This window comes from Hylobates moloch, unplaced genomic scaffold, assembly GCF_009828535.3.
Source record: "Hylobates moloch isolate HMO894 unplaced genomic scaffold, HMol_V3 SCAFFOLD_29, whole genome shotgun sequence".
Taxonomy (NCBI): Eukaryota; Metazoa; Chordata; class Mammalia; order Primates; family Hylobatidae; genus Hylobates; species Hylobates moloch.
The window spans coordinates 3,816,503-3,844,000 of NW_026652304.1; the positions used below are offsets into that span (position 1 = coordinate 3,816,503).

At 44.2% G+C, this 27,498-nt stretch overlaps 1 protein-coding gene across 1 annotated transcript; it reads left to right on the top strand.

Moving 5' to 3' along the window:
• Positions 1-195: 195 nt before the first annotated feature.
• On the top strand, positions 196-25,750 carry LOC116463239 (nucleoporin Nup43). Its single transcript, XM_032146266.2, has 9 exons — positions 196-289; positions 3,103-3,245; positions 3,559-3,681; positions 5,890-5,967; positions 7,051-7,231; positions 11,342-11,477; positions 13,757-13,908; positions 18,613-18,735; positions 23,466-25,750. The coding sequence occupies exons 1-9, from the start codon at positions 271-273 to the stop codon at positions 23,693-23,695; spliced, it is 1,185 nt and encodes a 394-aa protein (XP_032002157.2). The 5' UTR covers positions 196-270; the 3' UTR covers positions 23,696-25,750.
• Positions 25,751-27,498: the final 1,748 nt, after the last annotated feature.

Sequence of the window (27,498 nt, forward strand, 5' to 3'; positions counted from 1 at the left end):
CCCCTGTGGCTGCTGCGGCTGCCAGGGGACTGCAGGGATGTTGGGCTGAGTCAGCGCCACTGCCGCTGCTGCGTGTCCCTTTATGAGGCCTCGGACCGCACCGCCTTCGCCCTGCGGCCAGGCTCGGTAGCCTGATCAGTCGCGTTCTCCGCTGCGTCTCCGGTCACCGAGCGGGACGGCGGGATGGCGGGGTCGATCTGTGCAGACGCTGCTGTGGTTCCGCAGTCGCCGCTGGGTCAGCTGTTTCGAGCGGCGGATCTGCTCCTATAGATGTCCAGATTGTTGGACGGTGGGCTTCATCCGTCCTACCTCGCCCAACCCAGTTGACTAATATTTGGGTCGGCGGAGCCCGAATAATACAATAAGAATAAAACCCAACGACAAAGGCCCTCTCTAACCCGAGTACACCGGCCTCTGGCTTTGGGACAAGCACGTCACTGTTAGGCTAAGCAGAGACTTTGGAACCCTGGTTCTAAAGCTCTCAGAGAGTGGAAGAGTACCAGGACATGGGGGTGGGGGTTGGGGCAAAGCTTTGCTTCCTTAGAATAATGCGAACGTAAAGAGTTGCGATTGGTTAAAAAATACCACTGTGTCCTTTGGTGAACGTGTTATTCTCCCGACGTAAGTGTGCATTTCCACCTAATTAAGCCTCACAAATTCCACCGTGGCTTTATTGCTATCAGCTCTGCAAGACCATGAGTGAGAAGCTCACTGAGAACATTGCTTGTCGCGTCCAAATCGCTGACTCCTAATTAGACCTGAGACTGACAGAATCCAGCCATCATTTAGTCCAGTAATCTATTTTTTTTTTTTTTTTTTGAGACGGAGTCTCGCTCTGTAGCCCAGACTGGAGTGCAGTGGCGCGATCTCGGCTCACTGCAAGCTCCGCCTCCCGGGTTCAGGCCATTCTGCCTCAGCCTCCCGAATAGCTTGGGACTACAGGTGCCCGCCATCACGCCCGGCTAATTTTTTGTATTTTTAGTAGAGACGGAGTTTCACCGTGTTAGCCAGGATGGTCTCGATCTGCTGACCTTGTGATCCGCCCGCCTCGGCCTCCCAAAGTGCTGGGATTACAGGAGTGAGCCACAGCGCCCGGCCTCCAGTAATCTTTTAGAAGGAAACAAAGCTAAGACATATGTGCCACTATGTCAGCACAATTTTCAAATTCTGGTTCTTATCCGATTTTGTAAAATGTGACACTGGCCTACTTCCAATCAAAAATCAACATTACCCATTTTCTGGGATTCTGTGACCATAAATGAAACTACAGGCAAAAATGGTTTCTTTTTGTTTTTTTGTTTTTGTTTGAGACGGAGTCTCGCTCTGTAGCCCAGGCTGGAATGCAGTGGCATGATCTCGGCTCATTGCAACCTCTGCCTCCCAGGTCCCGGTTCAAGCAATTCTGCCGCGGCCTCCCGAGTAGCTAGAATTACAGGCACGCACCACCATGCCCAGCTAATATTTTTATATTTTTAGTAGAGACAGGGTTTCACCATGTTGGCCAGGCTGATCTTGAACTCGTGATCTGCCTGCCTTGGCCTCCCAAAGTGCTGGGATTACAGGCGTGAGCCACTGCGCCTGGCCAAAACAGTGTTCTTTACTTCAATATTAAACATGAATAAAATTGTTGATTTGGGACTGTAACCCACTTAATATTTTCCATTTCATCTTTCTACAGTTTCTTGGTGATCTTCCATTTGGAGAAAAGAAAAAAGTCAAATCCTTGATAGGAAACTGATAACTCTAAAGCTGACCCAGATGGATTGCATTTACATGCAGTGTCCCTGTGAAGTAGGACTACCAATATCACATAAAAACAACAGTAGCATAATGGCCCTTTTTAAAAAAACAACCAACATACAGTTATGAATACCTATAGTGTAAAAGAGGTTCATTTTTTAGATGAATAAGTCATACCTCTTGTATTCAGTAGGATTTACATTCTAATGGGGGAGGAATATGCATCTAAAGAAAACTAACAATAAAGTATATCCAAAATACATGTCATTAGTGGTCTATATATCAAATGCTAGCTCACGCCTGTAATCCCAGCACTTTGGGAGGACAAGGCAGTTGCATCACCTGAGGTCAGGAGTTCGAGACCAGCCTGGGCAATATGCTGAAATCCTGTCTCTACAAAAAAAAAAAAAAAATTAGCCAGGCATGGTGGCGCACACGTGTAGTCCCAGCTACCCTGGAAGCTGAGGTGGGAGAATCACTTGAACCTGGGAGGCGGAGGCGGAGGTTGCAGTGAGCTGAGATTGTACCACTGCACTCCAGCTTGGGCCACAGAGTGAGACCCTGTCTTAAAAAAGAAAAAAATGGTGTTGATTTAGATCAACATTGGCTGGGGTCATCAGGAAATGGTAAAGGAAAGAACAGATCCTTGAAGGATAGGCAGGATTGTGAGGAGTAAAGAGGAAGGGAAGAATATTATAGGTGTAACCAAAAGCACAGAAGGAACCTAGAAAACTGATTCCTGGGCCGTTGACAATAGGTATCACAAACTTCATTCTTAATCATGCACATATTGAATTGACCAAAGCTAGGCAATTGGCATCAAAACTAAAACTGGAGTCTTTCAGAATTCCAACTCCAGGCTCTGACAGTGTGTATTAACTTTGAAGCAAAGTATTTGTTTGGGAGACAAGAGGGAGAGATTTAGGATAGTAGGTTGGCACTTTATTCGAGGTACTTCCACGAGTATTTAAGGATTTTTGAATCGTTTTCTATGCGCAGTGACCTGCAACTGCTTAGGTGTGGTTTCAAGGTGGTTTCTACTGCATTGATTTTGTTCTATTTTTGCTCTTAAATTTTACACTGCACAATTATTGAACACAAGAAAATACTGATATTGCAGATTAGGAGTAAGTCCTACTGCTCAAAGGCCAAAGCGCTCTTGCCTTTGCTCAGAGCCGCTCTGTGAGATGGATTGGCCTCTCAGTCTAGGTTCTCCCAGTTTGCATACTGACTGTGCCCACACTGGCTACCGACGAGAATTGACTCTCTGCAGCCACCGTCTCCCTCCTAAAGTCCCATCCAATCAGGGTTCCGCGGGAAGAGGCGGGGCTGAGAGGCGCGCATTGTGCTTGCTTTTTGCAGTACCTGCTGCGGCTGCTTTCGGCATGGAGGAAATTTATGCGAAGTTTGTGTCTCAGAAAATCAGCAAAACCCGCTGGCGACCGCTGCCTCCGGGAAGTTTACAGACCGCGGAGACGTTCGCTACAGGATCTTGGGACAATGAGGTATCCCCGCTGATAGGGACGAGCCCCTACCTCCTCCTTCTCTCCGGCTGCGCTGACACCTGGCCTCCCGCGCGCCAACTCCCACCTTCTGGTTCTTCTCGCACTTCTAGGTCCCCCGGACCCCTGTCTCAGGCGCGGTTGCTCCGTAGCTCAGAGCCGGTGATGGCATGCCTGAGCCTCGTATCTCGTTGTGTTTTAAGCTTACCATACCATTTGAGATGTTTTGGAGCAACATTTCCGGACGGGAGCACAACTTTTATTTTCCGAGAGTTGACGTTTATGTCATCTCAAGACGAAACTTTTTGTTTTACAGGAAAATTATGTTTCACTGTGGTCTATTGGAGATTTTGGAAACTTGGACTCTGATGGAGGGTTTGAAGGAGACCATCAGTTATTGTGTGATATCAGACACCATGGTGATGTAATGGATTTACAGGTAAATCTGTGTATCATCCAAAAGCTAACTTTGAAAGTCCTAAGTAATACATTTAAACAAGCAGAGCATCGTAAAAGTTGTCTGGTGTCACCCATGGTTTACAGAAAACTGAGTGCTCTGTAAGTTATGATTTGCCCAACATCATTTAGCCATTTAGTGGCAGAAAAAGGACTGGGAAAGGGGATGTAGATTTAACCATACTTTTTTATTAATTGATTATCGACTATGTGCTAAATACCGTTTGGGGAGCTTTACAAAAATTAATAATTGTTGCATGCCAGTGAATCAAGTATCGTTACTTTGTTTTACTAATGAGAAAACTGAGACTACTATATCTTGAGCATGTACTATGTGACAGATACTGTGCAGGGGGATAACATTTTGTTTTTTGAATTCTCATAACAACTCCCTAAGTAGAGATTAGTGCTCCCGTTTTAAAGATTTACCACGATTTAGTGAACTTAACTTGGCCAAAGTCTCAAAACCAGTAGTGAGTGGTGGGGATGAAATTGAGGTTTTTTTTTTTTTTTTTTTTAAGATGGAGTCTCGCTCTGTCACCCAGGCTGGAGTACAGTGGCATGATCTGGGCTCACTACAACCTCCGCTTCCCGGATTCAAGCCATTCTCCTGCCTCAGCCTCCCGGGTAGCTGGGACTACAGGCGCAGGCCACCATACCCGGCTAATTTTTTGTATTTTTGATAGAGACGGGGTTTCACCATATTAGCCAGGATGGTCTCGATTTCCTGACCTGGTGATTTGCCTGCCTCGGCCTCCCAAAGTGCTGGGATTACAGGAGTGAGCCACGGCGCCCGGCCGAAATTAAGTTTTCAAATCCTGGTGTGGAGAGCCCCTGCATTTTCCATAAAAAGCTACCTAGCCCTGGCGCGCGCTTGTAATCCCAGCTACTTGGGAGGCTGAGGCAGGAGAATCGCTTGAACCCGGGCGCAGAGGTTGCAGTGAGCCGACAGTACGCCAGCTTGGGCAACAAGAGCGAAACTGTCTCAAAAATAAAAAATAAAAAATAAATTAAATAAAATAAAAAAGAAATCTATCTAGCTCTAGGAAAGATACATTTTTTTTTTTTTGGAGACGGAGTCTCACACTGTCACCTGAGCTGGAGTGCAGTGGCACGAGCTCAGCTTACTGCAATCTCTGCCTCCTGAGTTCAAGCAATTCTCCTGCCTCAGCCTCCCAAGTAGCTGGGACATCAGGCACAGGCCACCATGCCCGGCTAATTTTTGTATTTTTAGTAGAGATGGGGGTTTCACCGTGTTGGCCAGGCTGGTCTTGAACTCCTGGCCTCGTGGTCCACCCGGCTTGGCCTCCCAAAGTGCTAGGATTACAGGTGTGAGCCACCGTGGGAGCCACCGTGCCCAGACGATATTTTCCTTTTCTTTTTGAGACGAGTCTTGCTCTGTCACCCAGGCTGGAGTGCAGTGGCACGATCCCGGCTCATTGCAACCCCGCCTCCTGGGTTCAAGTGATTCTTCTGCCTCAGCCTCCCGAGTAGCTGGGAGTACAGGCTCATGCCACCACGCCCAGCTAATTTATGTATTTTTAGTAGAGACAGGGTTTCAACATATTGGCCAGGCTGGTCTCGAACTCCTGACCTCGTGATCTGCCTGCCTCGGCCTCCCAAAGTGCTGTGATTACAGGCATCAGCCACCGTGCCTGGCTTTTCTTTTTTAAAATTTTTATTCTTTTTTTTGAAACTGAGTCTTGCTCTGCCAACTAGGCTGGAATGCAGGGGCTCAATCTTGGCTCACTGCAACCTCCGCTTCCCTACAACCCCAACTCATTTTTGTATTTTTGTAGAGACGGGGCCTCGCCGTCTTGCGCAGGCTGGTCTTGAACTCCTGAGCTCAAGCGATCCGTCCGCCTAGGCCTCCCAAAGTGCTGGGATTACAGGCATGAGCCACCGCACCCAGCCAGGAATAATATTTTCCTAAGGTTTTATTGTGTTGGTCCCAAATTAAATCAATTGTGGGTGAATGTGTCTAGGAAAAAATATTGTTTATTCATGAAAATACTTTGTATGGCAGTTTGGCCTTTCAGCTTCATTAGCACATTTTATTTGCTTAGCACTCATAGGCTCTTTGCTTTTTAAAATTGTTAGAAGATTTGCTACTAATTGAGTTAAATAAACAAATAGACTTCCTCCCTGCTGATATTTCTGAATCTTTAACAAGCAGAAATTTTCTCTTTAGTTTTTTGACCAGGAAAGAATTGTCGCTGCTTCATCAACAGGATGTGTAACAGTTTTCCTTCACCATCCAAATAACCAGGTAAAGAACTTTAGTTTGAAAGTGATTTTTTTTTTTTTTTTTTTTTTTTTGTGTGTGTGACGGAGTTTTGCTCTTGTTGCCCAAGCACTGGAGTGCAATGGCACAATCTCGGCTCACCGCAGCCTCTGCCTTCCAGGTTCAAGTGACTCTTCTGCCTCAGCCTCCCAAGTAGCTGGGATTACAGGCACATGCCACCATGCCCGGCTAATTTTATATTTTTAGTAGAGACAGGATTTCTCCCTGTTGGTCAAATTGGTCTCACCTGACCTCAGGTGATCAGCCCTCTTCGGCCTCCCAAAGTGCTTGGATTACAGGTGTGAGCCACCGCGCCCAGCCAAAGGTAACCTTTCTAATAGACATGCCTAGTTAATATAAGGCCCAGTTCATGTTAAGGGTTTTTTTTTTGAGTCATTTAGAAAAAGCTATAGAGATTAATATTTTATTTATTTTATTTTATTTTATTTATTATTTTTTTTTTTGAGACAGAGTCTCTCTCTGTCACCCAGGCTGGAGTGCAGTGGCGCGATCTCTGCTTACTGCAACCTCCACCTCCCTGGTTCAAGCAATTCTCCCACCTCAGCCTTCCAAGCAGCTGGGATTACAGGTGCGTGCCACCACACCTGGCTAATTTTTGCATTTTTAGTAGAGACAGGATTTTGCCATATTGGCCAGGCTGGTCTCGAACTCCTGATCTCAGATGATCTGCCTGCCTTGGCCTCCCAAAGTGCTAGGATTCCAGGCATGAGCCACAGCCGTGGGCCAGATATGTATATTTTAGATGTAGGTTAATTCCCATAAGAATACAAAGAGTTGCTTTGAACATCCAACTGCCTGATCCCTAAAAGTCATTACTGTAGTTTGAGATAAATGTGGAGCATTATTAAACAATATTCCTTTTGAATTTAATTCAGTGTATATAGAACTTTGATGGCAGTAGTTTATAGATTTCATTATTCTAAAGGCAAAAGGAGAGATTTATTCTTGTAGAAGGGTGTGAGTCAGAATTTAAAGATACTCTTGTTGGGAAGAAGTGCTAGTTCCTTAGTACTTTGCTTTAATAGTATCCTCATTTCTGATGCCTAGACTCTGTCAGTCAACCAGCAGTGGACTACAGCTCATTACCACACAGGCCCTGGCAGTCCTTCCTATAGCAGTGCACCATGTACAGGTGTTGTGTGCAACAACCCAGAAATCGTTACAGTTGGAGAGGATGGTCGAATAAATCTCTTCAGAGCTGATCACAAGGAAGCTGTAAGAACCATAGGTAAGAAAAATCCCAGCCTGGCCAACATGGCAAAACCTCGTCTCTACTAAAAATACAAAAGTTAGGCTGGGTGTGGTGGCTCACCCCGGCAATCACAGCACTTTGGGAGGCCGAGGCGGGCGGGTCACCTGAGATAGGGAGTCCGAGACCAGCCTGACCAACAACATGGAGAAACACTGTCTCTACTAAAACTACAGAATTTGCCGGGCGTGGTGGCACATGCCTGTAATCCCAGCTACGGGGGAGGCTGAGGCAGGAGAATCGCTTGAACCTGGGAGGTGGAGGTTGCAGTGAGTGGAGATTGCACCATTGCACTCCAGCCTGGGCAACAAGAGTGAAACTCTGTTTAAAAAAAAAAAAAGAAAGAAAGAAAAGTTAGCCAGGCGTGGTGGCACATGCCTGTAATCCCAGCTACTCAGGAGGCTGAGGCAGGAGAATAGCTTGAACCTGAGAAGTGGAGGTTGCGGTGAGCTGTGATGGCACTCTGCACTCCCACCTGGGTGACAGAGGGAGACTTTGTTTCAAAAAAAGAAAAATCATTGTATTCCTTTCATCCATCAGAGTAATTGAGTATTTACCATATACTAAGTAAATACTGCCAGGCACAGTGGCTCATGCCTGTTACCCCAGCACTTTGGGAGGCTGAGGCAGGCGGATCACTAGGTCAAGAGATCGAGATCATCCTGGCCAATGTGGTGAAAATCCATCTCTGGCCGGGCGCGGTGGCTCAAGCCTGTAATCCTAGCACTTTGGGAGGCCGAGGTGGGCGGATCACGAGGTCAGGAGTTCGAGACCATCCTGGCCAACATAGTGAAACCCTGTCTCTACTAAAAATACAAAAAAATTAGCAGGGCGTGGTGGCGGGCGCCTGTAGTCCCAGCTACTCGGGAGGCTGAGGCAGGAGAATGGCGTGAACCCAGGAGGCGGAGCTTGCAGTGAGCCGAGATGGTGCCACTGCACTCCAGCCTGGGGGACAGAGCCAGACTCTGTCTCAAAAAAAAAAAAAAAAAAAAAGAAAGTTATGGAGTAGGTAGGTGACATGATCAGAATTGTTTATTATATTATAATTATACATAAAAATGAAGGAGGCTGGGCACGGTGGCTCACACCTGTAATCCCAGCACTTTGGGAGGCCGAGGCAGGTGGATTATCTTAGGTCAGGAGTTCGAGATCAGCTTGACCAACATGGAGAAACCCCGTCTGCACTAAAAATACAAAATTAGCTGGGTGTGGTGGCACATGCCTGTAGTCCCAGCTACTCGGGAGGCTGAGGCAGGAGAATCACTGGAACCCGGGAGGCAGAGGTTGCAGTGAGCCAAGATTACACCACTGCACGCTAGCCTTGTGCCAGAGCGAGACTCCATCTCAAAAAAAAAAAAAGTAAACACAATGTTAAGTGATTGAGGGATATAAAAATATATGGCCAGGGGCAGTGGCTCACGCCTATAATCCCAGCACCTTAGGAAGCCAAAGTGAGCAGATCATTTGAGGCCAAGAGTTTGAGACCAGTCTGGCCAACATTGCAAAACCCTGTCTCTACTAAAAATACAAAAATTAGCTGGGCATGGTGGCACACGTCTGTAATCCCAGCTGCTTGGGAGGCTGAGGCATGAGAATTGCTTGAACCTGAGAGACTGAGAGCCTGCAGTGAGCCAAGATCACGCCACTGCACTCCAGCCTGGGTGACAGAGCAAGACTCTGTCTCAAAAAAATATATGTACACATGCACACAAAACACACGCAAGGCAGGATCCCTTTGTCAAGAGAGTGTGTTGATGAGGCCAGTACGAATGACTGACTAGAGGAAACAGAAACCTTTTCTTTTGGTGAGAGGGCATTATCAGATAAAACATCTGGAAGCAGGTAGTAATTAATAGTTTTTCTTGGTTCTAGACCATAAGTAATACTAAAAGATGGAGTGCTAGACAAAGGGAATAGGCCAGAGGCAGGATAAAGACATTCAGAGAATGACAAAAAGTATAGTTTGACCCGACTTTAGATATTTATGTAGGAGAGATGAAAGATGAAGCAAGAGAGGAGTAAACTGGGGCCAGATTGCAAAGTGTCTGTAATGCAAAATCACAGAGGTTATATCTTTTAGGTGGAAAACTAAGTGTATTGGTTCTGAACTATGCTTCAGCCAGACTTCTCTGAGGAAATTTTTTAACTGTTGACCACTCTAGACCTTTTAAATCAGAATCTCTAGGAATTAAGCCTATGAATCCATTGTGTGTGTTTGTGTGTTTTTGTTTGTTTGTTTGTTTGTTTTTTTAGATGGAGTCACGTTCTGTCACCAGGCTGGAGTGCAGTGGCACGACCTCAGCTCACTGCAACCTCCACCTCCCAGGTTCACGCAATTCTTCAGCCTCAGTCTCCTGAGCAGCTGGGACTACAGGCGCACACCACCACACCCAGCTAATTTTTGTATTTTTAGTAGAGACGGGCTTTCAACATGTTGGCCAGGATGTTCTTGATTTCTTGACCTTGTCATTCGCCTACCTCGGCCTCCCAAAGTGCTGGGATTACAGGCGTGAGCCACTGTACCTGGCCTTTTGTGTTGTTTATTATGATTTTCATTTCTGAGTTAAGTTGCATTACTTTTTTTTTTTTTTTTTGAGACAGGGTCTTGCTCTGTCACCCAGGCTGGAGTGCAGTGGCATGATCCCAGCTCACTGCAACCTCTGCCTCCCAGGTTCAAGCGATCCTCCCACCTCAGCCTTCCAGGGATATGGGACTACAGATGCACACCACCATGCCCAGCTAATTTTTGTAGAAACGAGGTTTCACCATGTTGCCCAGGCTGGTCTCAAACTCCTGGGCTCAAGTGGTCTGCCCACTTCGGCCTCCCGAAGTGCTGAGATCGCAGACATGACCCACTGCACTGGGCGACATCACTTATTTGTTAATTAATGACCATTGCCTGGTGGCAGTGTAGAGGAGTGGCACAAACTAAAGTCCATAAAGTGTATGTTAAATTATGAGGCGTAAGTTCTAAACACTAGGAAATCAACAAAAAGGGCCATTATGACAATAAGGAATGACTTCATGGAGAGGGCGAGAGTTGATGAGGGTGAAAATGAGTAGATTTGGGATGAGTTTGCAGAATAACACAAGATTAGAATGAGCTCTGTAGGAAGCACTGGGGTTTGGCTCAGTAAAATGGAAGTTCTAGGTCAGGGACTAGTGGGAAGTAAGATTGGGTTTAGAGGAGCTTGAACAACTCTCTCAGAAATGTGGGGTAACAATCTTAAGAGTTAAAAAGAAATGTATGAAAACTCAGCCTTCCATTTAGAAAACAGTTCAAGGCCGGGCCTGGTGGCTCACGCCTGTAATCCCAGCACTTTGGGAGGCTGAGTCAGGCGGATCACTTGAGCTCAGGAGTTCGAGACCAGCCTGGCCAACATGGTGAAACTCCGTCTGTACTAAAAATACAAAAATTAGCCAGGCATGGTGGCATGTACCTGTAATCCCAGGTACTAGAGAGGCCGAGGCAAGAGAATCGCTTGAAACTGGGAGGGGGAGGTTGTAGTGAGCCCAGAGTGCGCCACTGCCCTCTAGCCTGGGTGACAGAACGAGATCCGTCTCAAAAAAGAAAAAGAAAAAGAAAACAGTAAGCCAGGCGTGGTGGCTCACACCTGTAATTCCAGCATTTTGGGAGGCCGAGGCTGGTGGATCACCTGAGGTTGGGAGTTCGAGACCAGCCTGACTAACAAGGAGAAACCCAGTCTCTACTAAACATACAAAATTAGCTGGGTGTGGTGGCACATGCCTATAATCCCACCTACTCGGGAGGCTGAGGCAGGAGAATAGCTTGAATCCGAGAGGTGGAGATTGCGGTGAGCCGAGATCGCGCCATTGCAGTCCAGCCTGGCAACAAGAGCAAAAAAAAAAGAAACAGAAAACAGTTCAGATGTCCTGTGAGTAAATATTTTTCCCATCCAAAGAGAATCCATTTAAATATATACATTAACCATGCATTTTTCTATAGAAATTTAAATTATAAGTTACTGGAAATTGTAATATATCAATCCATGAAAGGAGTGTGATTTAAGATTTTCTTGGAAAAAAAGGGGACTCACTAACACATACTACCATTTTTTAAATTTTTAGACAATGCAGATAGTAGTACACTCCATGCTGTAACCTTTCTTCGAACTCCTGAGATTCTTACTGTAAATTCAATTGGACAGTTGAAAATATGGGATTTCAGACAACAAGGAAATGAGCCTTCTCAGATATTGTCACTGTAAGTGTTGATTTGTAATTTCAGTAATGTAATCCACAAATTAATGTGTTAGGTTGTTTATAGCTACTGGCTTTAAGCCATATTGTATTTTAATTGCATTTTAAGAGGGAGATCCCTGATTAAAATTTGGTAGAGCAAGCATAACTTGACGGGGTTGATACTACTATGCTTCATTTAGTAATTATTAGTTATAGTGATTCAGAGCCTTTACTCTTTGAAGTTTGTATTATTTCATGGAGAACTTATTTCTGCTCTTTCAATGATTGTTTAGTGGATCAAATATACTCCAGATGTAATGATTGGGGGAAAAATATAATTCCAAATATTTTTTCTGAGCAGAAATCCCCCTTTTTAGGTGTACAGCCTTCTCTCATAAGAAAACAATGTGTCACACTGAAAAAATAGTTACATAAACTAAGCATTAAATAAGATGCTAAATAATATTTAGTATAATTGATGTATGAGTTTTTAAATAATCTAATAAGTGGAAATGTGATTTGTACATCTTACCATCAGATTGTCTTTCATGCCATGTCTCCAAATTGAAGTGAAAATGAATAATTGTGGCCTTGAATTATTTCAAAATTGTACTATTTAGAAGTATATCTAATTTAGTTCATTTTTTTGGTATCATTAAGATTCAGCCAGGCCGGGCGTGGTTGCTCACGCCTGTAATCCCAGCACTTTGGGAGGCCGAGGCGGGCAGATCACTTGAGGTCAGGAGTTCAATACCAGCCTGGCCAACACAGTAAAACCCCGTCTCTACTAAAAATACAAAAACTAGCCAGGCATAGTCGCGCGTGCCTATAGACCCAGCTACTCAGGAGGCTGAGGCAGGAGAATCACTTGAACCTGGGAGGCAGAGTTTGCAGTGAGCCAAGATCTCGCCATTGCACTCCAGCCTGGGCAACAAGAACAAAACTCTGTCTCAAATAAAAAAAAGATTCAGCCAGTAGCTCCAGCCACTAAGTTGTCAGTTAGTTACCATATAAAACATGTTTCTTGGCTGAGCATGGTGGCTCATGCCTGTAATCCCAACATTTTGGAAGGATCATCTGCAGTGAGAAGTTTGAGACCAGCTGGGGCAACACAGTGAGACCCCATCTCTACAAAAATTTCTTAAAATAGCCTGGCACGGTCACATGTGCCTGTAGTCCTAGCTACTTGGAAAGCCGAGGCAAAAGGCTCTTTTGAGCCCAGCTTGCAGCAAGCTGTAGATAGGCCACTGCACTGTAGCCTGGGTGACAAGACAAGACCCTGTCTCTCTCTCTTTTTTTTTTTTTTTTTTTTTGAGACAGAGTCTTACTCTGTCACCCAGGCTGGGGTGCAGTGGCATGATCTTGGCTCACTGCAACTTCTGCCTACCGGGTTCAAGCTATTCTCATGCCTCAGCTTCACAAGTAGCTGGAACTACAGGCATGTGCCATTGTGCCTGGCTAGTTTTTTTGTTTTTTTTTTTCTTTGAGACGGAGTCTCGCTGTCGCCCAGGCTGGAGTGCAGTGGCACGATCTCGGCTCACTGCAGGCTCCGCCCCTGGGGGTTCACGCCATTCTTCTGCCTCAGCCTCCTGAGTAGCTGGGACTACAGGCGCCCACCACCTCGCCCGGCTAATTTTTTTTTGTATTTTTAGTAGAGACGGGGTTTCACCGTGTTAGCCAGGATGGTCTCGATTTCCTGACCTTGTGATCCGCCCGCCTCGGCCTCCCAAAGTGCTAGGATTACAGGCGTGAGCCACCGCGCCCGGCGCCTGGCTAGTTTTTGTATTTTTAGTAGAGATGGGGTTTCGCCATTTTGGCCTGGTTGGTCTTGAACCTCAAGTCATCCATCTGCCTTGGCCTCCCAAAGTGCTGGGATTACAGGTGTGAGCCACTGAGCCTGGTCAAGACCCTGCCTCTTAAAAAAAAAAAAAAAAAAAAACAGGCTAGGCACAGTTACCAGTCATCCCAGCACTTTGGGAGGCCAGGGTGGCTAGATCACTGGAGCCTGGGAGTTTGAGACCAACCTGGGCAACATGGAGAAACCCCATCTCTACAAAAATACAAAAAGTTTACCAAGCATGATGGTACACACATGTACTCCCAGCAACTCAGGAGGCTGAGGTGGGAGGATACCTGAGCCCGGGAAGTTTGAGCCTACAGTGAGCAATGATTGCAGCACTGCATTCCAGCCTGGGTAAGCGAGGCCTTGTCTCAAAACAAACAAAAAACGTGTTTCCTATGTTACACAAAGATAAATTATACTTCATTTGATTTTTATGTCATTGTTATCTCCCACAAAAGGACTGGTGACCGAGTGCCACTCCACTGTGTTGATAGACATCCCAACCAACAGCATGTTGTAGCTACTGGTGGCCAAGATGGAATGTTGAGTATTTGGGATGTTAGACAAGGTACTATGCCTGTATCTCTGCTGAAGGCTCATGAAGCTGAAAGTAAGTATTGTGGAGATACAGAAAGTTTATATTGGGTGAGTTATATGACATATAATAAGCACCTTTCCATAATGATACATGTGGATCATTTTACATCGTAGCTTTTAATGGCTGAATTGTGCACATTTAAATAATTATGTAATTTCTTTTTACTTGATATTTAAGTTCTTTAACGTTTGTTTTTGTTTTTTTTGGAGACGGAGCTTCACCCTTGTTGCCCAGGCTGGAGTGCAATGGCGCCATCTTGGCTCACCACAACCTCCGCCTCCCAGGTTCAAGCGATTCTCCTGCCTCAGCCTCCCGAGTAGCTGGGATTACAGACATGCACCACCACACCCGGCTAATTTTATATTTTTAGTAGAGACTGGGTTTCTCCATGTTGGTCAGGCTGGTCTTGAACTCCTGACCTCAGGTGATCCGCCCAGCTCGGCCTCCCAAAGTGCTGGGATTACAGACATAAGCCACCGTGCCCGGCTTTTTTTTTTTTTTAAGAGACTGGGTCTGGCTCTGTCACCCAGGCTGGAGTGCAGTGGTGCAGTCACGGCTCACTACAGCCTTGACTTCCACGGCTCAGGTGATCCTCCCGCATCAGCCTCCCAAGTAGATAGGACTATAGGTGTGTGCCACCATGCCTAGCTGATTTTTTGTTGTTGTTTGTTGGTTTTTTTGTAGATATGGGGTTTCACTTTATTGCCCAGGCTGGTCTCAAACTCCTGGGCTCAAGTGATCCTCAGGAAGTGCTGAGATTACAGGTATGAGTTATGAGCCACCACACCAACCACAGGTTTCATTCTTATACCCAAAACTGTAGTGAGAATCCTTAGATATTTATCTCTGTATATTTTTTTTATTTTTTATTTTTTTGAAGACAGGGTCTCTGTTGCCTAGGCCAGAGTGCAGTAGTGGTGTGATCATAGCTCATTGCAGCCTTGAACTCCTGGACTTACACGATTCTCCCAAAGTACTGGGCATAGCCATTATGCTCATGCCCGGCCTTATGTACTTATTTTCTTAGGATAATTTTTTAGAAGTAGAATTGCTAGGCCAAACATTTTGCATAGCACATTGACAGATTTTTCTACACAAAAATAATACCAGTTTAAGCCAGGCACATTGGCACATGCCTATCCAGGCTTCTCCTACTCAAGAGCCTGAGCCAGGAAGATTGCTTGAGCCCGAGAGTTTGAGGCCAGCTTAGGCAACATAACCTCTTTAAAAAGTTAATAATACTAGTTTAATCCAGGTGGGTGGCATGCACCAGCTTCTCAGGAGGCCGAGGCAGGAGGATTGCTTGAGTCCAGGAATTCAAGGCTGTAGTGCATTATGATTGCACCTATGCACTCCAGCCTGGACAATATAGTGAGACCCCACTCCCTGAAAAAAGGTGATAAAAATTATACCATTTTATATGCCTTAGTGAAGTGTGCAAGAATGCCCTTTTCCCATGCAAATGCAGGCTCTTTGTCATATTTGTTAATAAATGTTGTGCTCCTCAATTTATTGTTGCATCACATCATTTTTTTAACATGAACAATAGATTTATAAGCTTTTTTTTTTCTTTTGATTCTGGTGGAGATGATGTAGCCAGACAGAAATTTTTCATTTTCTCACTCTGTCTTTGATATCATGCCAGAATGGATTATACTTTTTTTTTTTTTTTTTTTGAGACAGAGTCTTGCTCTGTCACCCAGGCTGGAGTGCAGTGGCAGTCGTGGCTCACTGAAATCTCTGCCTCCTGGGTTCAAGCCATTCTTCTGCCTCAGCCTCCCTAGTAGCTGGGACTAAAGGCATGTGCCACCATGTGTGGCTAATTTTTGTATTTTTAGTAGGAACGGGGTTTCACCATGTTGACCAGGCTGGTCTTAAACTCCTGACCTCAGGTGATCCGCCTGCCTTGGCATCCCAAAGTGCTGAGATTACAAGTGTCAGCCACTGCGCCCAGCCCTGTGTATTTTTTTTAAAATGGGGTCTCTCTCACCCAGGTTAAAATGCAGTGGTGTGATCACAGCCCACTGCAGCCTCAGCCTTGCCTCCCTGGCTCAATCAATCCTCCCACCTCAGCCTCCCGAGTAGCTGAGGCTACAGGCACGCACCCCCACTACATCCGGCTAATTTTTTATTTTTTGTAGAGACAGGGTCTAACTGTATTGGCCAGGCTGGAGTGCAGTGGCATGGTACCTCACTTAAGCCTCAACCTTCTGGGGTCAAGTGATCCTCTTGCCTTGCCCTTCTGAGTAGCTGGGACTACAGGTATGTGCCACTACACCTAGCTAATTTTTTTATTATATTTCTATAGAAATTATGATTCCATAAAAGATTTTGAGGAAATGATGGCCAGGGGCGGTGGCTTATGCCTGTAATCCCAGCACTTTGGGAGGCCAAGGCAGGTCAATCACCCTGAGGTCGGGAGTTCGAGACCAGCCTGACCAACATGGAGAAAGCCCGTTGCTACTAAAAATACAAAATTAGCCGGGCGTGGTGGCACATGCCTGTAATCCCAGCTACTGGGGAGGCTGAGGCAGGAGAGTCACTTGAACCTGGGAGGCAGAGGTTGTGGTGAGCCAAGATCGCACCATTGCACTCCAGCCTGGGCAACAAGAGTGAAACTCCATCTTAAAAAAAAAAAAAAAAAGATTCTGAGGAAATGAGGAAGACTGGTATCTTTCAGAATTGAATGTGATTTTGAAATATATAGAATTTCTTTGGGGCTGGGCACGGTAGTTCATGCCTGTAATTCTAGCACTTTGGGAGTCCAAGGCAAACAGATCGCTTGAGCCCAGTTGTTTGAGACCAGCCTGGGCAACATGGGGAAACCCCTTGTCTGTTAAAAATACAAAAGTTAGCCAGGTATGGTGATGCATGCCTGTAGTCCTAGCTACTCAGGAGGCTGAGATAGGCGGACTGCTTAAGCCTCGGAGGTCAAGGCTGCAGTGAGCCATGACCATGCCATTCTGCACTCCAGCCTGGGTGCCAGAGCAAGACCCTGTTTCAAAAAGAGAGAGAATTTCTTTGAGTTGAATTGTGTAGAAGTTTGTCACTGCCCTATGTTCCTAAAGTATGAAGCATAAATATGTGGGCTAAGAAATAGTTCCTCTTGATAAATAATCAACAAATAAAAAATAAAAAGCATCTGCAACTGGATCCAAATTCTTGGAACATTTCCAAATTTTGGTTTGCTAGAAGTCAGTTGCTATTTCTGTGATAAAGACCAGAAGTATTCAGAATCTTGGCATTAACCAATATTGGATATTGCCTCTTAGAAATTCATTTTTATATTTCGTTAGGGTCTTTCTCAGTTTTTCCAATAATATAATCTTCATATATTAATGACACAGGAATTGAAAAATAAGACAACTTACCAATTTAAAAAAAACTTTTCCGTAAAAGACAGTCATTCCTAGCTGGGCACACACCTGTAATTCCAGCACTTTTCGGAGGCTGAGACAGGAGGATTGCTTGAGGCCAGGAGTAGAAGACCAAGGTAGACAACATAGCAAAACCCTGTCTCTATTTAAAAAAATAAAATGAAGCATTTTCATAAAGTAATAGGGTTAAATGTTTTAGCAATGCTTTTTTTTCTTTCTTTCTTTTTTTTTTTTTTTGAGACATAGTTTTGCTGTTTTTGCCCAGCCTGGAGTGCAGTGATGCAATCTCAGCTCACTGCAACCTTGCCTCCCGGGTTCAAGCAATTCTCCTACCTCAGCCTCCCAAGTAGCTGGGATTACAGGCACCTGCCACCACGCCGGGCTAATTTTTTGTATTTTTGGTAGATACAGGGTTTCACCATGTTGGTCAGCTGGTCTTGAACTCCAGATCTCAGGTGATCCACTCACCTCGGCCTCCCAAAGTGGTAGGATTACAGGCGTGAGCCACTGAGCCTGGACTTTTTGTTTTTGTTTTTTTTCCTTGAGACGGAGTCTCGCTCTTGTTGCCCAGGCTGGAGTGCAATGGTGTGATCTTGGCTCACTGCAACCTCTGCCTTCCGGGTTCAAGCGATTCTCCTGCCTCAGCCTCCTGAGTAGCTGGGATTACAGGCGCCCACCACCATGCCTGGCTAATTTTTAGTATTTTTAGTAGAGACGGAGTTTCACCATGTTGGCCAGGCTGGTCTCGAACTCCTGACCTCAAGTGATCCACCCACCTTGGCCTCCCAAAGTGTTGGGATTATAAGTGTGAGCCACTGTGCCCGGCTACTATTTTCATTTATTTCCTTACCCAGTACACAAATTTAGTTGGCTTCTTTTTCCTTTCTTTTTTTTTTTTTCCTCAGAGTCTCACTTTGTCGCCCAGGCTGGAGTGCAGTGGTGCGAGCTCGGCTCACGGCAACCTCTGCCTCCCAGGTTCAAGTGATTTTCCTGTCTCAGCCTCCTAAGTAGCTAGGACTACAACCATGCGCCACCACACCTGGCTAACTTTTGCATTTTTAGTAGAGATGGTGTTTCACCATGTTGCCCAGGCTGGTCCTGACCTCAGGTGATCCACCTGCCTTAGCCTCCCAAAGGGTTCTTTTTCCTTTCTATGTGTTATAGCCATTAGAAAGTTATGTCTTTTCTTTAATTCTGAAGCCTTTAATTTTTATGACAGACTTGAGGCTTGAAGGTATGTGATGGAGGATAATGGAAGATGGTGCCTAGAGATGGGGGTTTAATGTTGTTTGTTCAGCTAATCTACACAGGAATGAGCTTCTTGATTCTTGTCTCTTAGTGTGGGAAGTTCACTTTCACCCATCCAACCCAGATCATCTGTTTACCTGCTCTGAAGATGGATCCCTCTGGCACTGGGATGCTTCCACAGATGTACCTGAAAAGTCGTCACTCTTTCACCAAGGTAAAACTTTTTAATGAATACTGTTATGTGTACTTTTTTTTAAAGACAGAGTCTCACTCTGTCACCCAGGCTGGAATGCAGTGGCACGATCTCAGCTCACTGCAACCTCCGCCTCCTAGGTTCAAGCGATTCTCGTGCCTCAGCCTCCCGAGTAGATGGGACTACATTCACGCACCACCATGCCCGGCTAATTTTTTTGTATTTTTAGTGGAGATGGGGTTTCACCATGTTGGCCAGGCTGGTCTCAAACTCCTGACCTCAAATGATCCGCCTGCCTTAGCCTCCCAAAGTGCTGGGATTACAGGAGTGAGCCACCACACCTGACCTTTTTTTTGAGACAGAGTCTTACTCAGTCACCCAGACTGGAGTGTAGTGGTGCAATCTCAGCTCACTGCAACCTCTGCCTCTCAGGTTCAAGCTTTTCTTGTGCCTCAGCTTCCCTAGTAGCTGGGATTACAGGTGTGTGCCACCACAACTGGCTAATTTTTTTTTTTTTTTTGAGACGGAGTCTTGCTCTGTCGCCCAGGCTGGAGTGCAGTGGCGCAGTCTCGGCTCACTGCAAGCTCCGCCTCCCAGGTTCACGCCATTCTCCTGCCTCAGCCTCTGCGAGTAGCTGGGACTACAGGCGCCCGCCACCACACCTGGCTAATTTTTTGTATTTTTAGTAGAGACGGGGTTTCACTGTGGTCTCGATCTCCTGACCTCGTGATCTGCCCGCCTCGGCCTCCCAAAGTGCTGGGATTACAAGCGTGAGCCACCGCGCCCAGCCAACTGGCTAATTTTTTTGTATTTTTAGTAGAGATGGGGTTTTGCTATGTTGGCCAGGCTGGTCTCAAACTCCTGGCCTCAAGTGATCTGATCACCTCAGCCTCCCCAAAGTGCTGGGATTACAGGCGTGAGCCACTGTGCCCAGCCCGTTATGTGTAATTTTATCATACTTTTATTTTGTTTCGTTTTGTTTCAGACAGCGTCTCACTCTGACATGCAGGCTGGACTGCAGTGGCATGATCACAGCTCGCTACATCCTTACTCTCCTGGGCTCAAGCGATCCTCCTGCCCCAGCCTCCCAAATAGCTAAGACCAGAGATGCTTGCAACCACAACCAGCTAATTTTTTATATATATATATATTTGTAGACACGAGCTCTCACTATGCTGCCCAGGCTGGTCTCAAACTCCTGAGCTCAAGCGATCCTCCTGCCTGGGCCTCCCGAGGTGTTGCGATTATAAGCATGAGCCGCTGTACCCAGCCATTTTATACTTTTAAGTACCAAATTAGACATCCTCGTATTTTTTACTTAATGGCAAAACATTTTTATTCTCTTGCCTCAGTAAATTTGAGTATCACAGGGCTTGAAATCTGTCAAGTTACTACTGTATGGCTGATGGCTAGAAATGCTATAAGCTGGCTCACTTGAGACAGCCAACGTTCTCCTTTGTGAGTGCCATTAACCTGGACCCTCATGCCATAGCATAGACACAGGCAAATCTTTTATATTGCATTGCCAAGTTTGTGTGAATGGCAAGAAAAAAGTTGATATTTGATGTAACTGAGGGTACTGGTTTCTTCTCAAGTTAAATGGCCTGGTTTCAGGCCGGGTGTGGTGGCTCACGCCTGTAATCCCAGCACTTTGGGAGGCCGAGGCAGGTGGATCACCTGAGTTTGGGAGTTCAAGACCAGCCTGACCAACATGGAGAAACCCCGTCTCTACTAAAAATACAAAATTAGCCGGGTGTGCTGGCTCATGCCTGTAATCCCAGCTATTCAGGAGGCTGAGTCAGGAGAATTGCTTTTACCCGGGAGACAGGTTGCAGTGAGCCGAGATCGCACCATTGCACTCCAGCCTGGACAGCAAGAGCGAAACTCCATCTCAAAAAGAAAAGAAGGCCTGCTTTCCTCATTACAGTCAGTGGTAGGTTATGGTCAGCCAAAAACCATGCACTTGTAATCAGGGTTTATGTGTTTTTGCATTTTCCAAGTTTCCTGTTTTTGAGGGTTTGTCTGTGGTTCCAAAGTTCTTTTGCTTATTCATTCATTCAGAAATATTTACTGAACGCCTACCATGTGTTAGGCATTCTTCTAGGTGTTGGGCATATAACAGTGAGCAGAACGAAATGTCGACACACATAGAGCAAATATTCTAGTAGACAGTTAAAAAATAGATAATGTATCATTAAGAGTCCAATTAGAATGTCAGAAACTACCTTAGATGTGGAAGGAATTGGTCTCATGTGTTAGAAGGGCTGGGAAAACAAAAGGTAATAGGAGGGGTGCTGGGAGAACAAATAGAAAGAAAAGGGAACACCCAGAAATAATAATTGTTAGTACCCCTGCTACTACACTGCTGAAAATGCTGTTAAAGTTTGTTCTGAATTAGGAGAAAAGGCGCTCCCTCAACCAGGCTGGAACTACCACTAGTGTTGTTGCCAGAAACCTGGAGCAGGAAGGAGCTGCTTCTCCCCTCCGCCTTCCAGTCACCCACTATTAATACCTGCTATTGGCAAGGCCCATCTGGATGGCAGATGGCAAAGCAGCCTGGAAAGTGGAGTTTGCCGACTTCCACCTCCTACAGTATATAGTGGAGCACAGAAAAGTGGAAAAGGAGACTGAAAAGAAAAAGGAGGCCGGGCACAGTGGCTCACACCTGTAATCCCAGCAATTTGGGAGGCTGAGGCGGGCAGATGACCTGAGGCCAGGAGTTTGAGACCAGCGTGGTCCAACATGGTGAAACCCTGTGTCTACTAAAAATACAAAAATTAGCCGGTCGTGGTGGTGGGTGCCTGTAATCCCAGCTACTCTGGAGGCTGAGGCAGGAGAATAGCTTGAACCCAAGAGTTGGAGGTTGCAGTGAGCCAAGGTCGCGCCACTGCACTCCAGCCTGGGCAACAGAGCGAGACTCCGTCTCAAAAAAAAAAAAAGAAAAGAAAAAGGAAAATAACATGGCCAAATACACTGCTAATTACCATGAAGAAGAATACAGCAGAGTAGGAGTATAAAGAATAAAGACAGGGGTGAGGGGAGCCACTCTAGTGAGAGTCATAAGAAGAGGCCACTTGGCAGAAGGAACATTTGAGCAGAGACTTAAGAGAAGTGAAGGCGTAAGTGACATGAAAGCATTCCAGGCAGAGGAAACAGCAAATGCTGAGGGCCTGAGACAGGCAGAGAACTGCAAGGACACCATGGTTGCAGCTCAGGCAGCAGGGTACAGTGGTGGGAGATAAGGACTGGTGGCTGAGGAGCCCTGGGACTTTGTAGCCCATGATAAGGACTTTAGACTTATGGAAGGGGGAGGAGAAAAGTGGAAACAGGGAGATGAGGAAGGAGTCTTATCACAGTGGCTTGAATAATGTGTTAATCTTTACAGTGTCCAAGAGCAATGTAAAATGTAGGGGCAGTAAAAGATAAACAGAAAAACTAAGGGGAAAAAAATTCTAAAACTTCTCCAGAAAAATTCTGGAGTGGAGAGCATGTGTGGAGCATGCATGCATGTCCATGCTATAACTTCATCTACAGAGAAACAAACAGTTTCATCTAAGGATTAACTAAGTATGTACTTCGTTTTTACTTCCTTCCTCCCCTAACCACACAGTCTTGAACTTGCAAGTTTACTTTTAAGGAACCTTGGTTAGACTGGAAATAAAACTTTATTCTGTGTCTACTATTGCAAGGCACAGTATTAGACACTGTGAAAAAGTAAAACAAATGTAAAATATGCATCCTGCTCTTAAGACATACTTAGTCATGGACAGAGGCATGGATAGTTCAATTAGGATATAAGAATTGTTATAAAGTAGTAAATTAATGGTACATACAAGTGCTGAGGGTTCGAGGAAAGAGAAAAACATGAAGTAGAGGTTGTCTTCAAAGGTTTCTTAGAGAAGGAAGTTCAGCCATATTTTAAAGGATCAGTAGGATTTTAAATGTACTAATCTTTAAGCTTCAAGACATAGGGACTTGGCACAGAGCACTTAGCACAGAGCCTGGCACATAGTAGTACTCAGTCATTTGTTGAGTGAATTAAATTTGTACTTATTTGATATGACAGCAAGTTGAGAGGAAAGTAAGTTGCGAACAATGACTAAAATTGAAATATACTGCCTCTGCCTCACTTTATTCTATAGTAAGTACAATGCACTGTTAGAGATAAAACCTTATAATCTAGTAGTGTTCTAATCTACTTGTAAGAACATTTATCTAAAAAGCATAAGAATGAAAGATTTGAGGTAAGGCAATTATATTTTTAGAAATATAGTAACAAATATATATTTAGGAATATATTTCTAGAAATGTTCATCTAGAAATATGTCTAGAAATTCTTTCTCATGATCATTTTATTTTGTTATTACCCTAGAGTTTATATTTCCATATATTACCTACATCTTTGGTTTCTTTTTTTCTTTCTTTATTCAACTTGTCTGCTGGCCATTTTGCTACCTTTCTGAGACTTTCCATTAAAAGATAAACAGAAAGACAGTCAGTTGAAATAATCTGCTTTTCCTGAAGACTTCAAGTTTGGTATCCATATTATCCTATGGAAATTTGAATATTTAATATCACTGAATAAGCCTTTGGTCCAAAGTGGTGATGTATAATAATGGAATTATTAGCCTATTATTCTGAGAACTAAACACATTGATATTATCACCTTTCTAAATATCAGTAGAAGTTTGGATGTTTACTAATATAAAAGTCATCTTGAAAGATTTCTTCCTTTTCTTTTTTTCTCCCAGGAGGAAGAAGCAGTACTTTTTTGTCTCATAGCATTAGTAACCAAGCTAATGTTCACCAGTCTGTCATTAGCTCCTGGCTCAGCACTGATCCTGCAAAAGACCGAATTGAAATCACAAGCTTACTTCCCAGTAGGTCTCTGTCTGTCAACAGTTTGGATGTTTTAGGTCCTTGTCTTGTTTGTGGAACCGATGCAGAAGCAATTTATGTTACTAGACATCTTTTTTCTTAGAAGTACTATAATTATAAGATTTCAGATAGAACATTAGCCTTTTGAAATCCAACTTCTGTGCAAAATTTTATTATCAGAAAATACGAGATTTGCAGGGGAAGCATCAATAAACTACCATTAATGTCAATGCCCAGTTTTGACTTTTGTTAGCCTGACACTGCCAAACAGTTGTAGAATCCAATAGATGACTGATGGCAAAAGATTGTGAACGTGTGGAAGAAAATCAATGGGATTCTGGTGCTGATGAATAGGTTGCCTTCAGAGTATTATTGACAGACAGCTTGTGGAACTAGTTCTGTATTTTTGATGTTGTGGGAATTAACACATCATTGGTGGTTATGGGAACTACCAATGGGTTCCTACAATTTTTATCAGTAGCATGTGGAGTATACACCTTCCTAGTGGCAGTTGCCAATGTTAACGATTATTCTTTTTATTGCAAGTATTTCCTATGATCCTTCCACACTTTATTTCCTTAATTATAATAATAAGCTTTTTCAGAAAGAATTGAGTAGAGCAAAAATGACAAAGATGTATAGCTGTGTTCAATTTTTTTTTTTTTTTTTTTTTTGAGGCAGAGTCTTGCTCTGCTGGAGTGCAGTGGTGCAATCTCGGCTCACTGCAACCTCCACCTCCCAGTTTCAAGCGATTCTCCTGCCTCAGTCTCCTGAGTAGCTGGAACTACAGGTGTGCGCCACCACGCCCAGCTAATTTTTGTATTTTTAGTAGAGACAGAGTTCACCATGTTGGCCAGGATGGTCTCAATCTCTTGACCTCATGATCCACCCGCCTCGACCTCCCAAAGTGCTGGGATTACAGGTGTGAGCCACTGCACCCGGCCTGAAATTTTTTTAAAGTGAAAATGTTTTGACAAGTTCCTTTTTCAGAATAGGTTTTTGAGCAGAACTCTTTCAGCTCATTAGACCCAACTTTGCTTTTGTTTAGCTTCACAGCATAGCTGAAAGTTGCCAAACTGGACATTGTGCAATAAAGTAGAATTCTGTATTGATAAGCGAACTATTTCCAAACTAAAAATGTGATAGATAAAAGGTGTGATTCATCAAATGATATGATCAGAGTAAAGAATTTTGCCATTTTAATTCTTTTACTTTGTTTTAGCCACCTATAGTCTTACCAACCATCTTTATCCTTGTCTGCAGGGATAATAATGAACTAATGTAGTGTTTTAAGATAATTTAATGATACTATCTTTCCAAACTTTGTTAGATTTTAAATGTATTATTGACCTGAGACCTTAATGACACATCACTGCTATTAGACAATTGAAGTGTTCATTTACTTTGTAATTCCAATAATCATAGTTATGGAATTATGGTAAGGTTTTGCTTTTCTGTCCTAATAAATATATATACTTTTTGAGATGGAGTTTTGCTCTTGTTGCTGAGGCTGGAGTGAAATGGCATGATCTCAGCTCACTGCAACCTCCGTCTCTTAGGTTCAAGCAATTCTCCTGCCTCAGCCTCCCAAGTAGCTGGGATTACAGGTGCTCACCACCACACCCAGCTAATTTTTGTATTTTTAGTAGAGATGGGGTTTCACTGTGTTGGCCAGGCTGGTCTTGAACTGACCTCGTGATCTACCTGCCTCAGCCTCCCAAAATGCTGGGATTACAGGCATGAGCCACTGCTCCCGGCTGATTTTTGTATTAATAGTAGAGACGATAGGGTTTCACCATGTTGGCCAGGACTGGTCTCAAACTCCTGACCACAGGTAATCAGCCCGCCTCGGCCTCCAAAAGTGCTGGGATTACAGGCGGGAGCCACGGCGCCCTACCTATTTTCAAGTCTTTTAATGCCACTTTACCTCAGGGGTTTTGGGTTTTTGATCTGTCTATAGTATTATTGCTGGGACTAATTTTTTAAAGACTTTTTGTTACTACTAAATAATTACAGAAAAAGCAAAGTCAAAAGAAAATTTTAAGTACTTAGAATTTCAAACAGACAATATTCTTTTCATATCTGTTTCTATCCATCAATGTGTATAATTTTTTAATAAAATGAAATATACATATTTGTGGATGCACGTTCCCTAACATTTTTTTCTATTATCATTTTAAACTGCTATGTAATATTCTAAGGTATATGTGTGTGTACCATAATTTATTTCATTTGGTTGCCTATTATTATTTCATGTTTCCAGCTTCTCATTATTATGATTAGTGCTATAACGCCTATTTGATTTAATTTGCATTTCTTTTAAAACTTGGCTTTTATTCTTGGTGTTTTGTTTTTGTTTTTTGTTTTTTTGAGACGGAGTCTTGCTCTGTAACCAGGCTGGAGTGCAGTGGTGCAATCTCAGCTCACTGCAACCTCCACTTCCCAGGTTCAAGCGATTCTCCTGCCTCAGCCTCCCGAGTAGCTGGGATTACAGGCGTGCGCCACAACACCCGGCTAATTTTTTGTATTTTTAGTAGAGACGGGGTTTCACTATGTTAGCCAGCCTGGTCTCGAACTCCTTACCTCAGGTGATCCACTCACCTCAGCCTCCCAAAGTGCTGGGATTACAGGCGTGAGCCACTGTGCCAGCCAAATCATTTGATGTGTTTCTTAATACTTTTTGTTCCCTGGCATCATGCTGTCCTGTCCTAGGTTTATATAAATAACCTGTAATTCCTTTTATTTTGTGGTTTTGTATTTTGCATGTAATGATTGCATTTGGAATGTAATTTAATGCATCTGAAGTTTTTTTCTTTTTATTATGGATAATTTCAAACATATGAAAAGGATGGTTTTATTAACCTATGTACTCATCGCCCAGCTTCATCAATTAACAACACACAGCCAGTCTTATCTCTGCTGCTGTTCATTCCCCACCCCTGCTCTGGATCACTGTAAAGCAAATTCCAGATGGCATTTCACTTATAATTCTTCACTGTACATCTCTGAAGGATGAGGAACACATACACACTTTTTTTTGGGCAGAGGGTAGGTAGGGGAGACAGGGTCTCACTCTGTGACCCAGGCTGAAGTGCAGTGGCATGATCACAGCTTATTGCAGCCTCAACCTCCCAAGCTCAAGCAATCCTCTCACCTCAGCATCCTAAGTAGCTGGGACTACAGGTGTGTGCCACCACATCCAGCTAATTTTTAAAAATTTTTTTGTAGAGATAGGGTCTCACTATATTGCCCAGGCTGGTCTTGAACTCCTAGCCTCAAGCAATCCTCCTGCCTTGGTTTTCCAAAGTGCTTGGATTACAGACCTGAACCACTGTGCCTGGCCTCTTGTCAATCCTAATATCACAAAAGTAGACAAGTAGATATTATGTGCTTCCTGATGTAATACAAAAGGAGTAAATAACACCACCTATGAAATACTCTTGCCCAGAAGAAATTACTTGTCTTTCATTTTGTGGCATTCCAGGAGTAAGTAAAAACCATACACTTGTTCAGCTCAGGGTAGGTTTTTTCCTAGCACTGAAAAGTAGACCAGATAATTTAGATAATTGCTGTTACCTTAAATATCATTTTAAGGACTGTTTTCAGCCTAGCTGTCCTTCCCCAACTCCTTGCAACAAAACTGAACCTGATTTACCTGTCTTTACAGACACTACAGGAGACAAAAGAACATGTTAAATGACAACATATTGTCCTGTAGTTGCGCTATTAAGACAACATCATGTTGTCCTGTCCACCATGCCCAACTAATTTTGTATTTTTAGTAGAGATGGGGTTTCTCCATGTTGGTCAGGCTGGTCTCAAACTCCCGACCTCAGATGATCCGCCTGCCTCAGCCTCCCAAAGTGCTGGGATAACAGGCCTGAGCCACTGAGTATTTGTAACCAT